This window comes from Lactuca saligna, chromosome 6, assembly GCF_052625555.1.
Source record: "Lactuca saligna cultivar CGN05327 chromosome 6, ASM5262555v1, whole genome shotgun sequence".
Lineage (NCBI taxonomy): Eukaryota > Viridiplantae > Streptophyta > Magnoliopsida > Asterales > Asteraceae > Lactuca > Lactuca saligna.
Genome location: NC_136422.1, coordinates 122823399 through 122843957, shown reverse-complemented (window position 1 = coordinate 122843957; position 20559 = coordinate 122823399). Strand labels below are relative to the sequence as shown.

General features: G+C 36.3%; 1 protein-coding gene across 1 annotated transcript; it reads left to right on the top strand.

Annotated features, from left to right (window-relative positions):
• Nucleotides 1-745: 745 nt before the first annotated feature.
• LOC145003225 (uncharacterized) lies at nucleotides 746-1638 on the top strand. The gene has a single exon (XM_078962352.1). It carries the CDS (start codon nucleotides 853-855, stop codon nucleotides 1486-1488), a length of 636 nt encoding a protein of 211 aa, XP_078818478.1. The 5' UTR covers nucleotides 746-852; the 3' UTR covers nucleotides 1489-1638.
• The last annotated feature ends 18921 nt before the right edge of the window (nucleotides 1639-20559 follow it).

The following is a 20559-nucleotide window of genomic DNA, read 5'->3' as shown; positions in this document are numbered from 1 at the left end:
TTTATCATTTATTATTGTTAATTTAAGTAATCAACCCCGTGTATTACACGGGTTTTAACCTAGTGAAACAAACATATGAAAAAGAAACTTTTGTATCAAAAAACTCTTAAAAATCTGCTCCAAACACCCATTCCGCGGAGGCATTACTCTCACCGCGGAGCTTCGCGTCGACCCCTCCGCAGACTAATTTATGACTTTCAAATTGCTCCCTCCGCGGAGGCATTACTCTCTCCGCGGAGCAAGACTAAAAAGGCTAACAACCTATTTTTCGACCACTTCGCAGAGATTACGTCATTCCACGGAGGTCCGTAGAGGGTCCTCCGTGGAATGCATGTCTATAGCTGGAATTTTTTTTTTTCTGTTTAAATTTTTAAATTTCTCACCTTTTTTGTCTATAGCGGGTATTTTATTTTATTTTATTTTTTTTTCTACACACCATCCGATACATCTACCTACCACATCATTTAAATTTTAAAAGAATTAAATCTTGAAAATTGTACGTAGAAACCGCCTTTCTTTTTGTTGGTAAACCATGCCTACTTTTTTGTTCTCTCTTTTTTTTTTTTTAATAATTTGTTTATTTGTAATTTATGAGTGCTTCTTTCGTAAGTGAGATGATTGAATTTGTGGGTAACGTACAAAAGTAGTTTAAACTAACGGATGTCGATTAATTAGCCGATTTTTGTGAGTGGTTTTGTTTTCCAAAAGAAGTGTTTATTCGTTTTTACCATATCAAATTGATTTTTAAGTATAAAAAATTCAAAACCTACGTTTGAACACCAAAACCCTAGTTTTACATCTTCAAAACTCTTTTCAATCCATTGCAACCCGTACCCGTGTTTCAATCTTTCCATGGCGCCGGAGAAGAAGGAATCAGAAGGTATCTCCCTTCTTTCTATATATGGCGACGAAGACGACGATATCGAAGAAGATGTTGAGAGAGACAATGGCAGCAACACGAACGATGATTCAGAGACCCTTAATAATACCAATATCATTAAGGGTGCTGTTGTTAATTTGGATTCTGGTAATGATAATACAACACCGGACTCTATTGGTAATTTGACACATCCGTCTCCTGCAGTTCAACAAGCAATTATTGATAAATTGCAAGAAAAGTTCATTAAGTTTCTGTTAATAAAGAAGAAAACGGGGAGAAGCTTTAATTCTGAATTGCGTAACAGGAAAGATTTTCGTAACCCGGATTTCTTGACACACGCTGTGACTTATCATAACATCGATGAGATAGGATCTTGCTTGAGTAAGGATGTTTTTAACGTCCATGGTTGTGACAAAAGTGACTTTTATGATGAAATCGATGCTGATTTTGATTTGAAGAGAGAAGCAAAGAGAAAAGACGAAGAGAAAAAGAAAATCCAAAAGATTGATTTTCTTTTTCGGGGTGGTGGATCAAACCCAGTCTCAGTTGCTGTTGATATGGCGACTTGCGAGGGTCGGCTGAATAAGAAGTCGAAGTGGGATAATTGATTTTCTTGACACACTACAAGATAGGTTCTAAAAATATTTCTATATAGTTTCGGTAAATATTAAAATTTAGGCAGAACAAAGTGATATGAAATTGGATACAAAATCAATCAAGACCCATATGGATTGAATTAGAATAATCAAATACATGATTTTGTTTTCTTGTAATTTTGCAAGGTAAGTTGCATATGTTGTTTGAGGTGACATTAATGAAGTCATTAGTCGGCAGTTTATCGAAATGCTTTTATTTGGTTGAAAAGATACTTCTGCTATTTTGCTTTAGTAGTTTTATCACCTGAAGTAGAGTTATTTAAGTATTAAAAGGTAATTGTTATCTTGTCTTACTGCTTTTTGTGTGAATGTGTGATATTGTACATGTATCCAAATCTTAATGAGAAAAATATAATGCCTTCTGGTAGATTTTATAGAGGTTTTGGGCTCTTCTTTTGTGGCGTGTGGAATGTATCCATTTGTTCCAAGGTAATGACTCTTTTATCTTCCAATTGTGGAAATCTGTAACTTTGATTTACGTCTCTTCTATCTTGTTTTGAAATATTTATTATGTCATCATAGTTCGTTATCTTTTACAATTGCAATATAAGTGTACGCTCTGATGATATATAATAATGAAATATGTTGGAGTGCTGCCATGTAGATTGATGAATGGCAGGTAAGATTAATCTCATTTTGGTTGATCTCTCTTCCTTTCCACTTTTGTTAACAATCTTTGTACTTATGTTTATACTCTAATAACTGGTGGAGCATTTGAATCAGAGCTTGAGCTAGCTGGATTGCTTATTAAGACTATCTTGCATTCTTGCATGCTGATTGCTAAAGGCTGAGGACTAGTCCTTTAAAGTTATAGACAAAGATCTTGTAGTTGATTCATCGCATTCATAGTGGTTTATAATATATAAAAAAAGTAAAAAACCCATATCTTAATAGCTCTCCATTTGCAATTAGATGCAATGTGGTTAGCGCCTGAGTTTCAATCGCAACACTTTTTAAGTTGTCCCATCGCCTCTTTGGATCAATACATGTTTTCCAACGAAGAAGACATGTACATATGTCTTCTGGTCCTTTTGGCTTTCCCGATAAATCATTGTTCACAATAGAACACCACATAACTCTGTTTTCATAGAAGAATACGATCGCAAGGACAATTTATAGAGATTTGTATTTTTATATGATATCAGGTTTGACTTCCGGGTTTTCACTTTTTTTGGTGTGTGGTGAAGATAAAAGATTCATTTGTATCAAGGAGATTAATTATGTATTAGTTTTAAGAATGTTTTTAATTCTTGATACTGCATCATAAAATCAATTTGAGGCTTCTCAAATGTTTCCCCTGTAACCACTTAATTTGTTTTTTTTGGGGGTTCTTTTGTTTTCAGCTTTTCGAATTTTGAAAATGTCTATTGTTAATTGCTATAACTACCTTTAGATTTATTTGGAATGCCTATAAGAGCATCCATAATGGTGAGTTTAATGGGAGAGTTGAATGATGTGGCAAGTTCATGTGTCATTCAATGGATAAAGCTCAACCACTGTGAGATGCCACCTTGGCATTCAATAGATTTGGAGTTCAATGGCCATTGAACTCTTCAATGGAAAAAAAGAATGTTTTTATTATTAAATATTTACTATAAATTGCATTTTATAACATTCTATTGAACTTTGTGGTGTTCAATACATTGTAAAGAAAAATATTATAGAATTATATGGATCGTAGAATGATGATGTAACAATCCATTAAACTCTATGAAGTTCAATGCATTATGAATGCCTTAAGAGGCTAAGAGCCGACTTTTAAACCATCAATAATTTTCACTCATCCAATGATCACAAATGGTGTAAGTTTAAAGTCGGTTTACATCGTGTCAATGTATGATCATTACACTTTTTTATCCTTTCTATTATTCTATCTAATCCATTTTTTCATTTTCAAAATAAAAAATAAAAACAACACAGTTGCTTTGCTATTCACTTAAAAGCGACCCTTTTGAGTGGAAAATAAAATGTATATGTAACAGTGGAATAAGATTTGGGGCGTGGATGTTGCTGAGCCTTCATTCAGAAATATTTTTATATGGCTTAACTCATTTCTATTGATTGATTCTAGGACCCAAAATCTTGGAAAATTTGAGTGCGCTTTATCAAGTGATGCTAAAGCCAGATCGAAAGTAATCTCTATGTCTTCATTTCATACGATGCATATCAAATCTTAAAACAAAAAGAAAAAAAAAAACCCTGAAGAAAGCTATATTAAATGGATGATCTTGAACGATTATAATGGCTGGTTTATGTTGATGTGAAAAGTAATGAAAAAAGGAGATGATTAAAATAATCCTATCTACCATTCCTCTATATAAGAACCATGACAATATAGCTCCTAATATAACAATAATTGATAGGAAAGTAAAATAATTGCAACTAAAAATTTGAATGGCAACAAAAAATCTATCACATGAATCTCTTGATTCTCGGAGCTTAACCAACAACTATAAATTTCTTCCCACCTATGTAAGAGAAAAACTGATATTAATCAATAAACTTGTAAGTACTTGTTTTATTCTAGAGTCTTTTCTTTAAACCATTAATAATATCTCAAAAATGATAGGAATAAATAATTCATATGAAACATACAACTTCATGGGTTTCCTGGCTATTATAGTTTTTAGAGTTTGTTTCAGACTCTTTGTAACTGTATATATAAGGCCATTGCATCCGGTTAACAGTTGGATTACTGTAAAACCCAGTTTATTTATTAGTTAAATAAATAAATTAATGAACGAATGGTAGCCTAAAATAAATAATTATATGCAGGGTGTTGGGTTGGAGGAGTTAATTTCCACATTTCCATAAGTCGGGGGTTAATAGTGTGTGTATGGGAACCATTTTATAAATATTTATGAAGACAGGGACTCCGTGGTAATTACTTGGAATTAATTTTAAAAAGGAAATGAGGTGGAGAGGTCAATTATGTTGTAATTAAGACTATGGGGGCTGTTTGGTAATTTAAGGGTCGAATTTGAAAAGGATTTCCGAGGTTAGGGTAGAAAGGGTAAAATATGGCCTCATTTTGAAAGAATAAGAAAAGGCAGGGACCAAAGGTGTTGTTATGGAGAAACGTGTGATAGGCTACGGGAGTATAAAACCCATCGCATGATAACCCTAACCCTGGCATGAAGGCAGCCGCCATCATCGGAAGATCTCCAGCAGCCACCCTCACCTCTTCAACTTCCAGCCGCCGGAGCCAATTCCCCTACGCCGGAAAGTATGCAAGGTCGTTGGAGGTTGCTGCTGTGGATCGTCGCTGCCACTCATCGGGATGTTGCGACCGCTACTCTCGTCTCTTCAGTTTCCGACGCCGCACCACCCTCTTATTCCATTGTTCGTCCGCCGCCGCATCCCGTGCCGCCTTGCTGCTGTCGTTGTTGGCTTTCTGACGAGAAGAAGAAGTCGAGAATCGGAGCACCACAGTCGCAATCGCTGGTTCGTTTCACCGGTCTTTTCATTGCCGCCGTCATCCTCCTCCATGTTCGAAGTATATATGTATGGTGGGTGTTTTGTCCGTGGGTTTGTGCGCGTTTCAATACTTTTGGTGTGTGCTGGTTGGTCGGAAAACCCGAGGAAACCACCATGGCTGCCAACCATGGTGGCTGTCGCCGCTAGTTCCTTTTCTGCCACCCTTAGCCACCGTAAAAGGTTGCCGTGGGTGTGTTTATGGGTGTATGTTCGTGTGAAATTGCTGCTACTGGTTTCGTTGGAGTTGTATGGGTGTTTGTGTGGCCGGAGAGTCCACCACCACCATCGTGAGGTGGTGGCTGCCACCATGTGCCGCCATATGTGTGTGTTTATCTTAGTGTGTGGGTGTGTGTTTATTTGAGTTTTTAGCATTGTAATTTGTATCAAAATAGAATAATGGAATGAAACTCGAAACCACCACCGTAGGGTGGTGGCTGCCGCCTCCTGCCGCCACCGGCCGCCATGTCGGGTGGCGGTGTGCTTTGATGGTGTTTGGACTCGTTTGGATGATTAGACAAAGGACTAAAACCCTAATGGGCCTTGAAACCCTATTGGGCCTAACAAAGCTTAAGGGGCTCTAATGGACCCAATAAAACCCTAATGGGCTTAATAATATGTTAGTGGGCTTGATAGGCCCGATAAAGCCTTAATTGACATAAAAGGCCAACAAATTGATAAATGGGCTAATATTTGGATTGGAAAACCCTAATGCCATTAAAACCCTAACTTTAATAATTATTCGGGTCACACAAGAATTATTTAATAACTTGAGATATTAAATAATAAGCGTTGGCAAAGATTAATCTAAGCGATAATGGACTTAATGGATTAAGTCCTTAATGGGTTAAGTAGGAAACTTAACCCTAATCATCATTTTATGTGAAACCCTAATTTCACTTGGGTTTATTGTTGGGCCTTTCTATTGGGCCTTGATGATTGGATTAACAATAGGCCATCCAAGAATAATTATATAGTCTAAAATGATTTAATGGGCCTAGGGTAAGTCCCATGTAAGGGGTTGGGCCCAATTTGTAAAATTGGGCCATAGATGGACCATAGTTGGGCCTTAATGATTGTATGATGTTGGGCCTTAGAATAAGACCATGTATAGGCCTGGGCCCAATTTGGAAAATTGGGCCATGTGTTGGGCTTTGATTCCTAGTCGACTTTGGGCCTATGGATTGGGCCTTGGGATTGAATAAGCCAAGCTAGGGGTAATGTAGTAATTACCCAAAGAATGTACTTATGGTTATGTATTGGGACCCAATTATTAATTGGGTGTTATTTTGGTGTTGACAGTTCGGGAATCTGTCAGCCAGCAGCTGGGGTCGAGTCTGCGGGACTTCAGCAAGTGTGGGATTGTGTCTTCGGGACTTCAGCAGTGTGAGGTCTTCGGGATTTCAGCAGTGTGAGGTGAGTTACCTTTTCAGTAGTAGTGGGTCTAAGGCCACAATGCCAGCCCACTAATAGGAGACGTATGTTAGATGATTGTCTTTGTGATATCATCTAGGTTTGCTACTACCTGATATGTTATATGCTAGCATGATATGTTGTATGTGATAGTAGTCGAGTTCGGTTGTTAGGACCGAAGGGTAGTCAGACACCCCAGATACGTCTGACAATATGTGATGATATGTTTGCATGCTGGCTTGTTATGTTATATGCGATAGAGGTAGTATGAGGGGACCAGTCCCCGTGTTCGGTTGTTAGGACCGAAGGGTAGTTCAGGCACCCCAGATATGTTTGAAAGTATGTTTATGTTATGATATATGTGATAGTAGCAGTAGGGGTGGAATAGTCCCCGAGGGTCGGTTGTTAGGACCGACGGGTAGGTCAGCACCCCAGAATGGCTTGACACGGGTAGGTCAGCACCCCAGAATGGCTTGACACGGGTAGGTCGGGCACCCCAGAATTGCCCGGCAGTATGTATGCTATGTGATTGTATGGTATTTGGTATGATGGGGGAACTCACTAAGCTTTGTGCTTACGGTTTACAGTTTTGGTTTCAGGTACTTGTTTTCAAAGGAGAGGAGCTGGCTCGATTGCAGCGCATCACACTATGGTTTTCCGCACATGAGATCTTTGGGATTACACTCTGATATTATTTTATTATAACACGTTTGATTATTTCTACTCTGGTTTTGACATGACATGATATTACGGATGTTTTATTACACTGTTGGTTTTATAATGACGTATTTAAAAATGAAATTTTTGGCTTGTATTTTTGGGATGTTACAATTACCATCCTTGACTAATGATCCATACTTAGGGTAAATGTGCATTTTACCCATTCCCTAATTTGGCCAATGCCCAAGTGCAAATCTTTGATCCAAAAGGCCCAAATTACCTCAATGGTATGTTGGGCATACCCCGATGGTATGCAGGGTGTACACGAGCCTTGCATTGGCTGCATACGAGGATGATGTAATTATTCATACACAGGGTGTACCCTCGCTGAGACCAAAACCTTGTTAGATACTTAATGGCTTAATCAATTAAGCACAAACTTCAGATCCATGACTCAAAACCACTCTAGAACCATAAAGTCTCAAACTTTAATACTTTGGATATCCAAAAAGTTCTTAATACATGGTCTTAATCCATTAAGACCTCCTACAAAGAGCAAGGAACCAAACTAGCTGAAGGAACCTCATTTTTATGTCTTAAGACCCATCCTAGGGTCTGCAAGGAAAGTCAAACACGTCCAAAACAAAGCATGCAAAATATTAGGACTTTTGGGACAAGAAGAACACCATAAATCTATCAAAAGAAGATATAAACATTCCAAGCATAAAGGTTTACCTTCTGGAGCTTCCCAAGAAGATGATGATCCATGATTTACAAGCTTGCTTCACACTCCAACCACTTTGATGAAACTTCTTCTTCTTCAACCACAAAAGAAACACACTCTTAGCTCAAGCACACACACTAGAGAAGCTAGGGTTTGGTAAAAATGATTGCAGAACTTGGAGGCTGAAAAGATGGTGGCAAAAGGTCCATAAAGATGCTAAAATACCCCATAAACCCTAAAACTTAGGGTTTTCACCGGGACAGACGTACGCCCAGCGTACATATGTCTATGCCTAGCATACTAGGGTGTACCCTAGTAAGCATAGCATACCCACATGTACGCCCAACGTACTACTCATGCTCCCAATATTACCATTTTGCCACTAGGGCTTCCTATGGCCACTTCTTTCCAATGCAAGGACCAAAATTTGACATAATTAAAAACCAAGGGATGAATATGAAATTACATGAAAACTAGGGTGTTACATCAGCAATCGGGAAGTCACATGCTACATTATTCTCTTTGAGCATAAAATAACGAAAATTATGTAGTAAACCTTCGAACATACCCTCTCTTGAAATATTCATCACTTTGAAAATCTTTACTGAAGACCAAACTACCTCTTCTTTCTTCCCCAAGACTGCATGAAATCTCATTTTCAGTCTCTTTTACTCTTCTTGATCATTGAACTGATCAACCAATTTGTATTGTGTAGAAACAAACATCATATGATTGATTGAAAAATCCAGTTGATTAGAATCTGAGTTTTCAATCTCATAACACTTCCTTGGAATTTTTCAAAAATCATGCTTCTTCCCCAGAGAAATGACCAATTCAATTGTTTCATAACACTAGTGTTTATTGGGATCTCCGTTGTTTAAATCTGGTGGACCATTTTGTCATTGCCTCAAAATGCTATTAATTTGTCGTTGCCTTTCAATTTCCAACTCTAAATTTTTATTCTTCTCTTCTTCAGAAATAACTTTATTAATAACATTCCCTTTATCTTCTTTATCATCCTTCAAAGGAGGTGATTTTGAACTTGATCCTCTGGAACTTTCTCCAATGAAGTTGTTGTTAACAAAACATGAAGTGATGTATGAATTTAAGTTGACATCACCTTCCTTACAACTACACCCTTATCAGTGTCTTTCGAAGGGCCAACACGTCCACATCTTCTTTCTCCCCCTTGCACCACAGGCTTCGTAGGTGGAGCATTAGTTATTAATAGCACAACCAACTTAACAATGGGATCAAGCTCCGCCTTGATATTCGATTCGATGGAAGAGATCATTTTGGAAATGAACTCCTATGAGATAGAAGATTACTTAGAAAAATCAACCATCTAAAGAGATTCTTGTAATCATCCCATAAATTCCTCAAGCTTTTTTAACACTATGGAATCTTGTTAGGTTTTCGCATCAAGTTTGGTTGAATACGATGTGTTGTATTCCACAACCTTCACCCCAGCATCATCAAGAACGTCAACTTTGCCATGAAGACTTGACTAATTATGTTTGAGCTTTGCCACTTCTGTTGTCATTTCAGACTTAAGCTCAGCCACTTTTAGATTGACCAATTCTTCCAACTTCTTGACTTGCTCAATAAAAATCTCATGACGCTTTTTTTGCAACATCACAAAGCTTTGTAACCTCGTATTGAAAATACGAGCATGATTCTTCAAGAGATCTTCATATTGTTTCTCAATTTCCTCTATTGCAAGCTTAAGCCAATTCTCCTGATATTTCAACATAAACTCCACTTTGACCCTAGAAACGAATTTTTGTCCTCCTGTATTAGCATGGATTTGTAATGAGGAGTTGAGCTTGTTGTTAAGAATCTTGAACTATTTTCTTGACATGAGCATATTATCATGAATGTTATATTCTTTAGGATCAAATTGTAAATTGGTAAAAGAAACCATAACTTCATCATCATCAAGTTCCTCATCTTCATGAACAAATATTTATGGCTCTATGGATTCCCAATAGAAAAAGGTTGTAATTGGTTGATGCATGATGTTAGAAAATGTTGGTGATATGTTAGAAGTAGACAGTGAAGATGGAATGGGAGAAGATAATGGTGGTAACAAAGTAGAAGTATGAATAAGTGTGCTTTTGATGGTAGAAGAGAGAATAAGGGTTGTAGAAATAGTAGAGGTTTTAACAGAAGATGTACCACTGGCTGCGCTATGCATCATCCCTTCACCCATGTTGACACTTGTGTCATATCAGATATGGTAATAGGGATGTGTGAGGTTCGGACCTCCTCCATAATGGACTCAATTAATGAAACCTCAGGTGGTGTGATTGTTTCCTTCTCAACGATGGAAGTATGTGGAGGATCAGTCACATTAGTGGTTGTATTCATGTTAGATACATGAACATTGGCACTAGGATTTTCAATCGCCTTGAAATTCGACTTGACTGGAGAATCCCTTTGAAGTGATTCAAAACCAATATCAAAATAACGAATATTTGACCTTTCCGCTATCGCTGTCAGTAGCAATCTCAACAACCACTTCATCAAGTCGATCTATCATTTGTCTCTTCTTCTTCTTCTTTATCTTCTTGACGATTTCACGAGCTTGTCTTTTCTTTGATGCAAGGGACATTGGAGCTGCAACTTCTAGAATAAGCACACCTCTTTTGTTAAGTTGAGGTTTATGTATCTTCTTTATCCGCTTCGGTGTAGACACAATCTTAGAACTGTCGTGACCAATTAGCCTTTCAGGAGAATGACGAAGTCGATGAGCAAGCTTCTTTGTTATTTTGGGAAAGTCTGTCTTTGATGGAACAAATTCCTTAGGAACTTCTTTTTTCGACACTCTCTTGAACAGGTTTTGTAATCTCCTTCTCCACTTACCTAGGAACATATTTTGTTTGTTTAGTCTTCTTCAATTTCTTTGAGGCTTTAGAAGCCTTCGATGTGCTTTCAACCCCTTTGGGAAATAAAACCCCAACTTGAACATTTGGGTTTACCGTTGTCAAATACTAAACAAGAATCGGATTGGCTGGATCAATTCTTCGTAGCATAGCATAAGGAATACGATCCACACTCGAAAAAAGAACTAGATCATCAGTAGCAGTTTTGTGGTCTACATTGTCGAGAACTCTGCCTTTTCAGCCTCCGATGGAACCAAAATCCCTCTTTCTCATAAACATCCCTCAAAACTAAACTCTAGTATCTTCGATTAGATACACCATTCGTTACATTGGTGTGAGAAATTCCTATACCAAATTCTTCCCATAACTGAATAACATAATTGACATTTAGGTCATAATAAAGACCTGTAATCAACTCATACACCTCTAACTTCTCTTTGTCAAGCCTTAAATTATGACCTGTCAAGAATTGTAGAAAAATACCAAATAAGAAATTCCATACACATGGAAAAGCAGACTTGTGAAATTGACTAATTCCAGTGAGAGGTGCTTGATGACTTATCTCATTAAACATATAAACAACCTGTTCATTTGATACTTCATATAAGGGACCTATATACGAAATGTTTATAATATGGGAAAACTGTTGCTTGGTAAGCCTGTGCAGTTTGTCATTCGTCAGTTGGAATGTAAAAACTTTCATCATTTTGTTAAACACCAACATTGATCCCTCCGGTGATAACCAAGTCATTGGAACAGAGAATGAAGATGACATTACAGTTGCAAGAACATAGTGATTTAGGGCAACAATCAACATCTGCAAATGTTCAGGATATTGCGTGACATGAGGTTGTAAATGAAGATTGGAGTTTTTAATCTTGAGCAAAGGCTGAGAGGTTTCTTCTTTATTGGTTGTGTTTGATGGATCAACATACCAAGCTGGAGCCGCCATGATTAGGGTTTGCAAGAATTATGGAAATACGATTATCTTTGAGGAATTTAGGGGAAATTTTTGACCAGATACCATAAACTCTTCAACTTATGCAACCAAATTACTTTTATAATTGCCGTATAATTTGAATTTGAAACATTAACCAATCAGAATCTGCCACGTGTTTCCTTGCTTATGGGGTCGGTTACCCTAAAAGTCGCCATGTTAGGAAAAGTGATTATCACAATTTCCTAAAAAGCTCATGAATGACTGAACCATCACATCCGTCAAATGTTTTGTTGATCCTAATGAGATAAGAACCATCACATAGTTTCGAATTATCACTATGAAGTTTCATCATAAGGAGAACACCAAAACTTTTCTACAAGGTTGAGCTCAATCGCTTATAGGGTTGTAAAGTGAAATCATATGCAATACATTGCGAAATCTTGGTTTTGAATTGGCATTACCCAAAACCTCTATGATTCCGGTGCAAATTTGTGCCAAAGAACTAGTGGGAATCAAATTTAAACAAAATATGTTAATAGCGACATCAAATATCATTCTATGTGAAAGCAGTTGGATCCCAGGAAAATATCACTTCATTCGAAATCAAGAGAGATAATGAACTGCTTGCATGGTTTTCCGTGAAATACAATTGAATACTCCTCAATGAGTATCGAAGGGCCTCTTTTTGCACAGGTTTCGAAGGTAGGCTCAATTTTTCACAATACCACAAATTAACATAACTGTGAGTATTTTGAGAAAAATTATTTGTATGACCAGTGTAGTCAGGAACAAGTAAGGTTAGGTAAAAGTTCAAAGTGACGAGTGTTCGAAAAGATATTCATACGGAAATCATATTAAAAAAAAAAAAGTAATAATAAGATCTGGATCCTTTTGGGTAAAAATGACTTAGTTAAAGAACATTTTATCAAGATCACACATAATGAAAGGAATATGATTTTAAATATCAAAATGTCATACTAAAAAAAAATCGTGAAAATCTTGAACATTAAGTTTGCCTTCAATTCCTTAGAAGTTAGAATAGTTGGGTTTCACCATCATCACAGAAATATGAATCAGGATCATAAACACAGACTTGTGCAATATCTACATTCTAGTTGGTTTCTACCAGAAATGTCGAGCATATGCAGTGATGTGTGTGAGCGTGAAAAAATTTTTGGTGAAAAAACTTTGTTAAGAAAACTCATTGTACCTATGTGAAAGATATGGACTTAGCAGAAATCTCCTTACTCAAAACGAAAAGAGAAAAGTATCTCTTTGACTAATGTGAATATAGCCTGGTTGGGAAGGAACACTCGTAGTGATAGATTCATTAAGGCTTTGAACACATAGTCTTTGACGATTATGGTCAACATACAACAACATTCTTCAAGGGACACCTAACTACTACAGTACTTCAAAATCATACATGTCCGTCTTTGTATGTAATCAAATGAGCATTCTCCACCATAGTATGTTGATACAATGAGACACAAGAAAGGTTAAACACACAAAACAAAATAAAGAAAATCTTTTTGGATTTTTGTTTTTGGAATTTAAAGAAAAAAATAAGAAAATCTTTTTGGTATTTTTGTTTTTGAAAATTAAAGACAAAAATAAGGATATATTTTTGGAAATTTTGTTTTATAATACTAAAATAAATATAAAGCAATAATGTGTTACCAAAGTATTTTGATGTAAGAAGTGTCAACTTCCAACATACATCGAACAACTTTTCTCCCCATAAAGCAAAGTGTGATCTGAACCATCCATATGAATGTCAAAATTAAAGGTAGTCGAATGCTTAACCATGAACAGTAACCTCTGAACACTTCAGTAGGATCAACATCTTCTTCCTCACGATTACGAATTAAGAACTAAGGTTGCATCAATCATTCCTAAACCATTTAAGATTCTTACAAATGATTTCTCATCCAAAGATTTGGTGAATATGTCTACAAGTTGATCCATTGTTTTGACATTACCATCTTCGACATGATCCTTAATAAAATGATAGAGAAGAGCTATGTGTTTTATCTTTAAATGTTGGACCAAATTATGGCAGATACGTATGACACTTTGTAAATCACAATATAAAAGGATCTTCTTCATATTGATTGCATAATCATGAAGTTGGCTTTGAATCCAGATGATTTGAGACTTGCAAGTTGCAACAACAACATACTCTGCTTCTCCAGTGGAAATCAAAACACCAGATTGTTTCTTCGATTGCCAACTTACAAGCTTCCTGTCCAAAAGTTGACATCCATCAAATGTGTTTTTTCTTTCATGTTGACACCCTCCAAGGTCTGCATTTGAAAATACTTGTATGAAAAATCTTTGATGGGTACCATGAACCCAATGAAATAGTTCCTTTGAGATATCAAAATACGTTCTTCACTGTTGTTGATGGGGTTCTCTGATATTCGATTGATATCTGGAAAAATTGAAAATAGTGAACGTAATACCATGTCTACTAGCAGTTAAGTATAATAGAGAACCTATCATGCTTCTGTACAAAGTGAGATCCACAATAGACTTATCCAACGAAGGACCTAAGTGCATGCAGACTGCCATCAATACTTTTACTTTTTGAACTATTCTTCATGGAAAAATTATTAAGCAAGTTACGAGTGTACTTCTCTCGATTTATGAAAATATTGTACTTGCTTTGACAAATATTCAATCCTAGAAAATTATTTAGCTTACCCCTCATGCTCATTTCAAACTGGCTTTTTATCATATTCTCAAAAATTCTCTAGACAATGAAGGGTCAGTTGAGCAAAAAATAATATCATCTACATAAATTTGAACTAGCATTAGATGATCACCTACTTTCTTTCGAAATAGAGTAGGATCGACTTATCCTAATTTAAATTTATAGAGTTTCAAGAAATTGGTAAGAGTTGCATACTACGCCTAAGGTGCTTGTTTTGAGCCACGTACTACTTTATCAAGTATACAACAATGATAAGGAAATTTGTCATTTCCAAAACCTGGTGGTTGTTCGAGATAAATAGTTTCCACAAAGACTCCATTAAGAAAAGCGTACTTGACATCCATTTGCTGCACACTAAAGTTTTTGTGTGTTGCATAAGCAAGAAATATTCAAACAATCTCAAGTCTTGCGACAGGGAAAAAGGTTTCCTCATAGTCAATACCTTATTGTTGTGAATATCCTTTTACAAACAATCTTGCTTTGTTTCGAACAACATTTCCTTTTTTATCAGTTTTATTTTTAAATCCATTTTAAACCAATGACCAAAACTTCATCAGGTTTTGGAACTAGTCTCTATACCTTATTTCTTTTAAATTTAGCAAATTCATATTGCATTGCAACAATCCAACTAGGATCTTCCAATGCAACCTTAATTGTTTTTGTTCCATTTTCGAAATGAACACATTTAACATATAGTATTCCTGGTGAACATTCAGTTTCTCATTTTTAGCTTGAATTTGTGCACGTGTTATAACTCAAGCTTGAAGATCACCAAGAACATGTTCTTTTGGATGACTTCGTATCCATATGTCCATCGGTGGATATGCAGGGTCAAAATCTAAAGGTGCATCTTCGAATATTTCATCCATTTCAGAACCTTCACCTACATTTGATAAATTATCGTAAACATCATGAAAATTGTTAGTTTGATCAGTAGAAACATTATGTATTGATCCATTTCTCTCCCTCTCGACTAATGTATTTGGATTGATATGTTCCCACTCGACATTAGCATTTTTTTGTCCATGCTCCCCCTCAAACTAATGTGATTTTCGATCATGCTCCCCCTCAAAAACCAGACTCATTAATATGATCTAGTGCCATTGAACTCAAGCGCTCTCATCCACTTGATCCCCCTGCGAAGCAGGTAGACATTCATCATGTACTTGTGAGGTTGAGGTAGATTGAGAATCATCTTCTTCCCTAGTCACTGTCGAATCATAATAATACTTTGATGCTTCAAAAATCTGATTATCATTAACATGAACTTCAACATCTATCGCTCTGTCTGGAATACCAAAAATTAAGTCATATTCAATATCAAAATCATTCACAATCATTGACTCATCATTCGATTAAGAAAAAATTTGCTTTTGTCCGAAATTCTGTTTGACACATTTGACGTGATAGTCATCGAAAGTTAGATTGAACATTTCCTCAATCTTTCTTGTTCACTTATTCAACACCGATATGCTGTAGAGTTGTGTGAGTATCCCAAAAATATTCCTTCATCAACTTTTGACTGAAATTTCGAAAGATTATCTTTGTGATTCATGATAAAACACCTGCAACCAAAAACATTGAAATTTTTAACATTAGGCTTTCGATTGTTTATGATTTCATAAGGGGTGATATTAAAACAATGATGAATGAATGAATGATTTCTAGTGAACCATGTTGTCAAAACTGCTTCTGCCTAGAGATATTGAGGCAAATTCGCTTATTTCAACATTATTATTGATGCGTCGCTTAGAGATCTGTTACTCCATTCGACGACACCATTTTGTTGTGGTGTGTAAGGAAATGAAAAATCATGCAAAATCGTTAATTCAGCCAAGAATGACTCAAGAATCTGTTTCTTGAATTCTGAACCATTATCGCTTTTGATTCTTTTAACTTCCTTTCTCATACTTAATTCGATGTGCTTGATGAAATCTATCATCACTTGAGCAGTTTCAGACTTCTGACGAAGAAAGAAAACAAAAGTAAACCTTGAAAAATCATCCACAATGACCAATATGTACTTCTTCTTATTAAGAGTTTGAAAAGTCGAAGGTCCTCAACGGTCAATGTGAAGAAGTTCCAAAGATTAGATGATACTTATGTCGATGACGAGGGGATGAGCTTGACGATTTTGCTTTCCCTGTGTATAAACTACACATATGAATTGTTATCATATTTTAAAACAGGTAAGCCACGAACAAGATCATGTATAACCAATTTGTTAAGATTCTTGAAATTCAGATGGGAGAGTCGATGATGCCACAACTAGCTAAGATATTATGAGGCTTTCAAAAGTAAGCAGACAGATGGAACACCAATAATGGGATTCATCTCGAGTGTGAACATGTCACATTTCCTTTCCGCCTTAAGCAAAACATCCTTCATTTTTTTTCTTCGATATGACACTTCCTTCTTCATCGAAGACTACTTGATTTCCAGTACCCACAACGAGTTGCAAAACACTTATCAATTTGTGTTGTAAGCCTTCAAAATATGTCACCATGTTCACTGTAAACTTCCCATTCGTTACTTTGCCATAACCTTTCACTTTACATTTTTATTATTTCTAAACTTCGAAAGTCTCACAGATTCTCCTTTCGACTTATCATGTGATAAGAGCAACTACTATCGATATACCAATGCTTGTCGTATTGCTCGTCACATGGTACCTGTGATCAATCAAAAGAATTTACGTCCCCAACGTTTTTTCAACTTTTTCAAAAGTTTGGATACATTTGGTATCCGCAGTAAATTTATTGTGATGATCAAGCTACTCGTCATATCGCTAACAACCACATTTTCCACGAATGTACCAAAAATTTTGAAATGGATTTGCTATTTCGTTCGTGAACGTGTTGAATCTGGTGATATTTTATCGGCTACCATAACCACTAAATATTAGATAGTAGACATTTTTACTGAACCACCTGGGACCGAAAGGTTTGGCTTTCTACTTAGCAAGATGGGCGTTCGTGACCTCCGCATTCCATTTTGAGGGGAGTGAAGAAAATATTATATTTTTGTTATCTTTATTGTAACACCGAAATTTTGAAAACAATTTTTCCTTTTAAATTAATAAAAATACTACAATCATAATTCTCAAAAATGTGTATCAATTGTTTTTACATAACATAAGTGAAAATCAAAATCCTAGAATCTCCAAACATCTCAATCATAAGTGTGTACTGATCATGTCGGCGCCTTCCTGCGATCATCACTGGTACCTAAAACACATAACACGCAAATGGTAAGCAATAATGCTTAGTGAGTTCCCCAAAATACCACGTACAGCACATACGCCTTTCCAGGCCATAGCTCTATGGGAGCTTCCGATCCAAGTGTCTCAGGGGATTTCCATCCCATAACTCTATTGACCTTCCGATCCATGCTCTGTTGACCTTCCGGTCCATATCAACATACTCATATCATAACATATTACATATACAACATACATCACATTTTTATCAAACACATAAGACCTTCAGGTCACACATAATTACCCCATTGGGTAAGGCATAGTGACAAGACTCACCTCAATGAAGTCGGATAAACTCTCGTGCTCAACGTCCCGACCTAACCTCATCCTATTATTAAAATAACATTCCCGATCAATACTCTCCCGTGATATCATCTCTAAAGACTGGGTAGAAGGTCATTCTACCCATCCCAGAACTCTCCTGTATCAATCTTGACCAAAACCCTAAAGTCAACGAAAGTCAACGGTCAACTTTGACCCGACTCGTCGAATGCACAAAGGTGACTCGGAGAGTCCATGTAGGTCCACTGAATCCTTTCAGACTCTCTTGGCTCTTCGAGTCTTTCTTCCACTCGACAAGTTACACCTGTCACGAATCGAGGGGCAACCACGACTCGACTCATCGAGTCCACTCGTGGACTCGGCGAGTTCGTTCCATGCTCACACTCAAATGACATTCTGAGGTCAGATATGTTCCTCTAATCCATAGATCTAATCTTCCCAAGCTCAATAATCACGTAAAGGTTAAAACTTGATGCTCATGCAACGTCCAAATTGTTGGATAAGGTGTCTAAGTCCATAACTATTTCTAGTATGTACTTGACCCGACCCGGCATGGTCCATTTGGGTTGCATGGCACCATGCAATTGGATAGACTAAATGAGAGAAATAACACTTAGAGATTATTAATATATTATAAGTTCTAATATATTAATAATATTATTTGATTAGTTTGATCAAGAATTAATTTAGAATTAATTATGTGATCAAAAGATAACTAATTAAATACATGGGTTGATTATGTAAATCATCCATATCTTGTATAGTGGGCTAAGAGGCTCCATGGATTATCAAGTTGGGTTCCACCCATAGGATGCTCCATGGATGCTCCATGGGAGTTACAAACCCATGGGTCATGGAAATGAAGAGTCATGACACATTAGGGTTTAACCCTAGATGTGTCAACACTATATAAGAAAGATGTTCTCCACCAAAATAAAAAAAAAACACTAAGGATACACTAAGGAAACAAGAGGGCTTGGCCGATTTCAAGAAGTGTATGTTCTCTCATAAGTTCTTCCAAGAGCATTTGGTGTTATGTGAAGCATTTGAGGCATCACACTTGGGGTGCTAGGCTCACAAGGTTTCAAGGAACACAAACAACAACAAGGTAAGTTATTCTATCTATTATTCAAGTTAAAATTGTTCCCCATGTATGCTAGATAGGAATATAACCTTGGAATTCAACTTTACATGATAATTAGACAAACATAGATCCAAGGTTATTAGGGTTGCATGTACACTTAGGAAGTGTTAGAATGCTCACAACCCATCAGTGGTATCAGATCCTAGGCTTGTTTGCTTTTTATTTGTGCTTAAAAGTTGAAAAAAGTCGAAAATCTTGCTGTCTACGAGTGGACTCATCGAGTCTATAGGGGGGACTCGGCGAGTTCACGTGTATCTTCAACCAACTCGGCGAGTAAATTCATGCACTCGGCGAGTAGGATCGACTGATTGCAGAATTTCGATTTTAGTTGCTGGAAATGGACTAGAAACATTACCCTAAACTGTTTTGGTACTTGAAAACTTGTTTTGATGGTTTAATGTTCTTTCTAATTCATTCACAACAACTAGTTATCAAAATTACAAAGTTTTAAATGTAATTTTTGATTGTGTTCATATTCATGTTCTTGTTCTTATGATGTTTTAGATGATCATAGGAATTATTTGTAACCTATGTGGTAGATTAATTCTTGATCATAATGTGTTTTAATGGAGTCCATAACTTGTCCTCAAGTTATGGAAAACCAAGAGTCACACTTGAATTAAAATCATTAAAAGAACACAAGAGTTAGAAAAATGAAGAGTCTTCATTTTATTACTCTATTAAATTCATAAGTTACAAGAAATGAAAAGTTTTGAAAGTTACAAAACTTGCCCTCAAGTTTTGGAACAAGTAAAGTTAAGTTAAAACTTTAGTTCCAACCCCTATAATTTTAAAAGTTAAAATTCAACCCTTATACTTATATTATGATGATTTAATATATATATATATATATATATATATATATATATATATATATATATATATATATATATATGTATAAGAATAAAGTCGTCTTACCGCTAGTACGCCTCATTCACGAAGCCGGTCTATAAGGTGGGTATAAGGTTGTTGCCTATAAAATGGTGACTTAATGGGTGTCCACTCTCACCCACCGCTTGCTTGACTGGTGGAGGGTCGTTAGCCGAACGGGTAAGACAAGGACTTATAAATTCTCATTCAAAGTATGATGAATATTATAAAGTAACTAAATGTTTTATTAAATTCCCAATCTTAGTCACTTTAGGAAAATGTGAATAAGGTGCTAATCCATGGAATTACACTTTACACTTTGTCTAAGTCGTTGGTGGAGCGTGTGTGGTTAACCGGCTCACTAACTTGGACTTAACAAGGTAGGTAAAGGGTGACTTAAGGTTTATTATAGTATTGGTGGAGCATGTGTGGTTTACCGGCACATCGATTGAGTGATAAACTTTAAGGGTACCAAGTGATTTGCATGGTTACTTCACACCTCGTTTTGTGATCGTCGGTATCCCAGTCACAAAACTTGGAGGGCACTCTCGAGATTGAAACATGCCTTTGAAAAGTTCATTGAATCTCAAAGAATCTAGGAATTTCTAAGAACCAATCATAAAACCTAATATTTAATATTTCGGTTTTCGTGGTGG

Coding starts and splice junctions, on each gene's coding strand:
- LOC145003225 (XM_078962352.1), top strand. CDS start 853: ATGGCGCCGGAGAAGAAGGAATCAGAAGGTATCTCCCTTCTTTCTATA.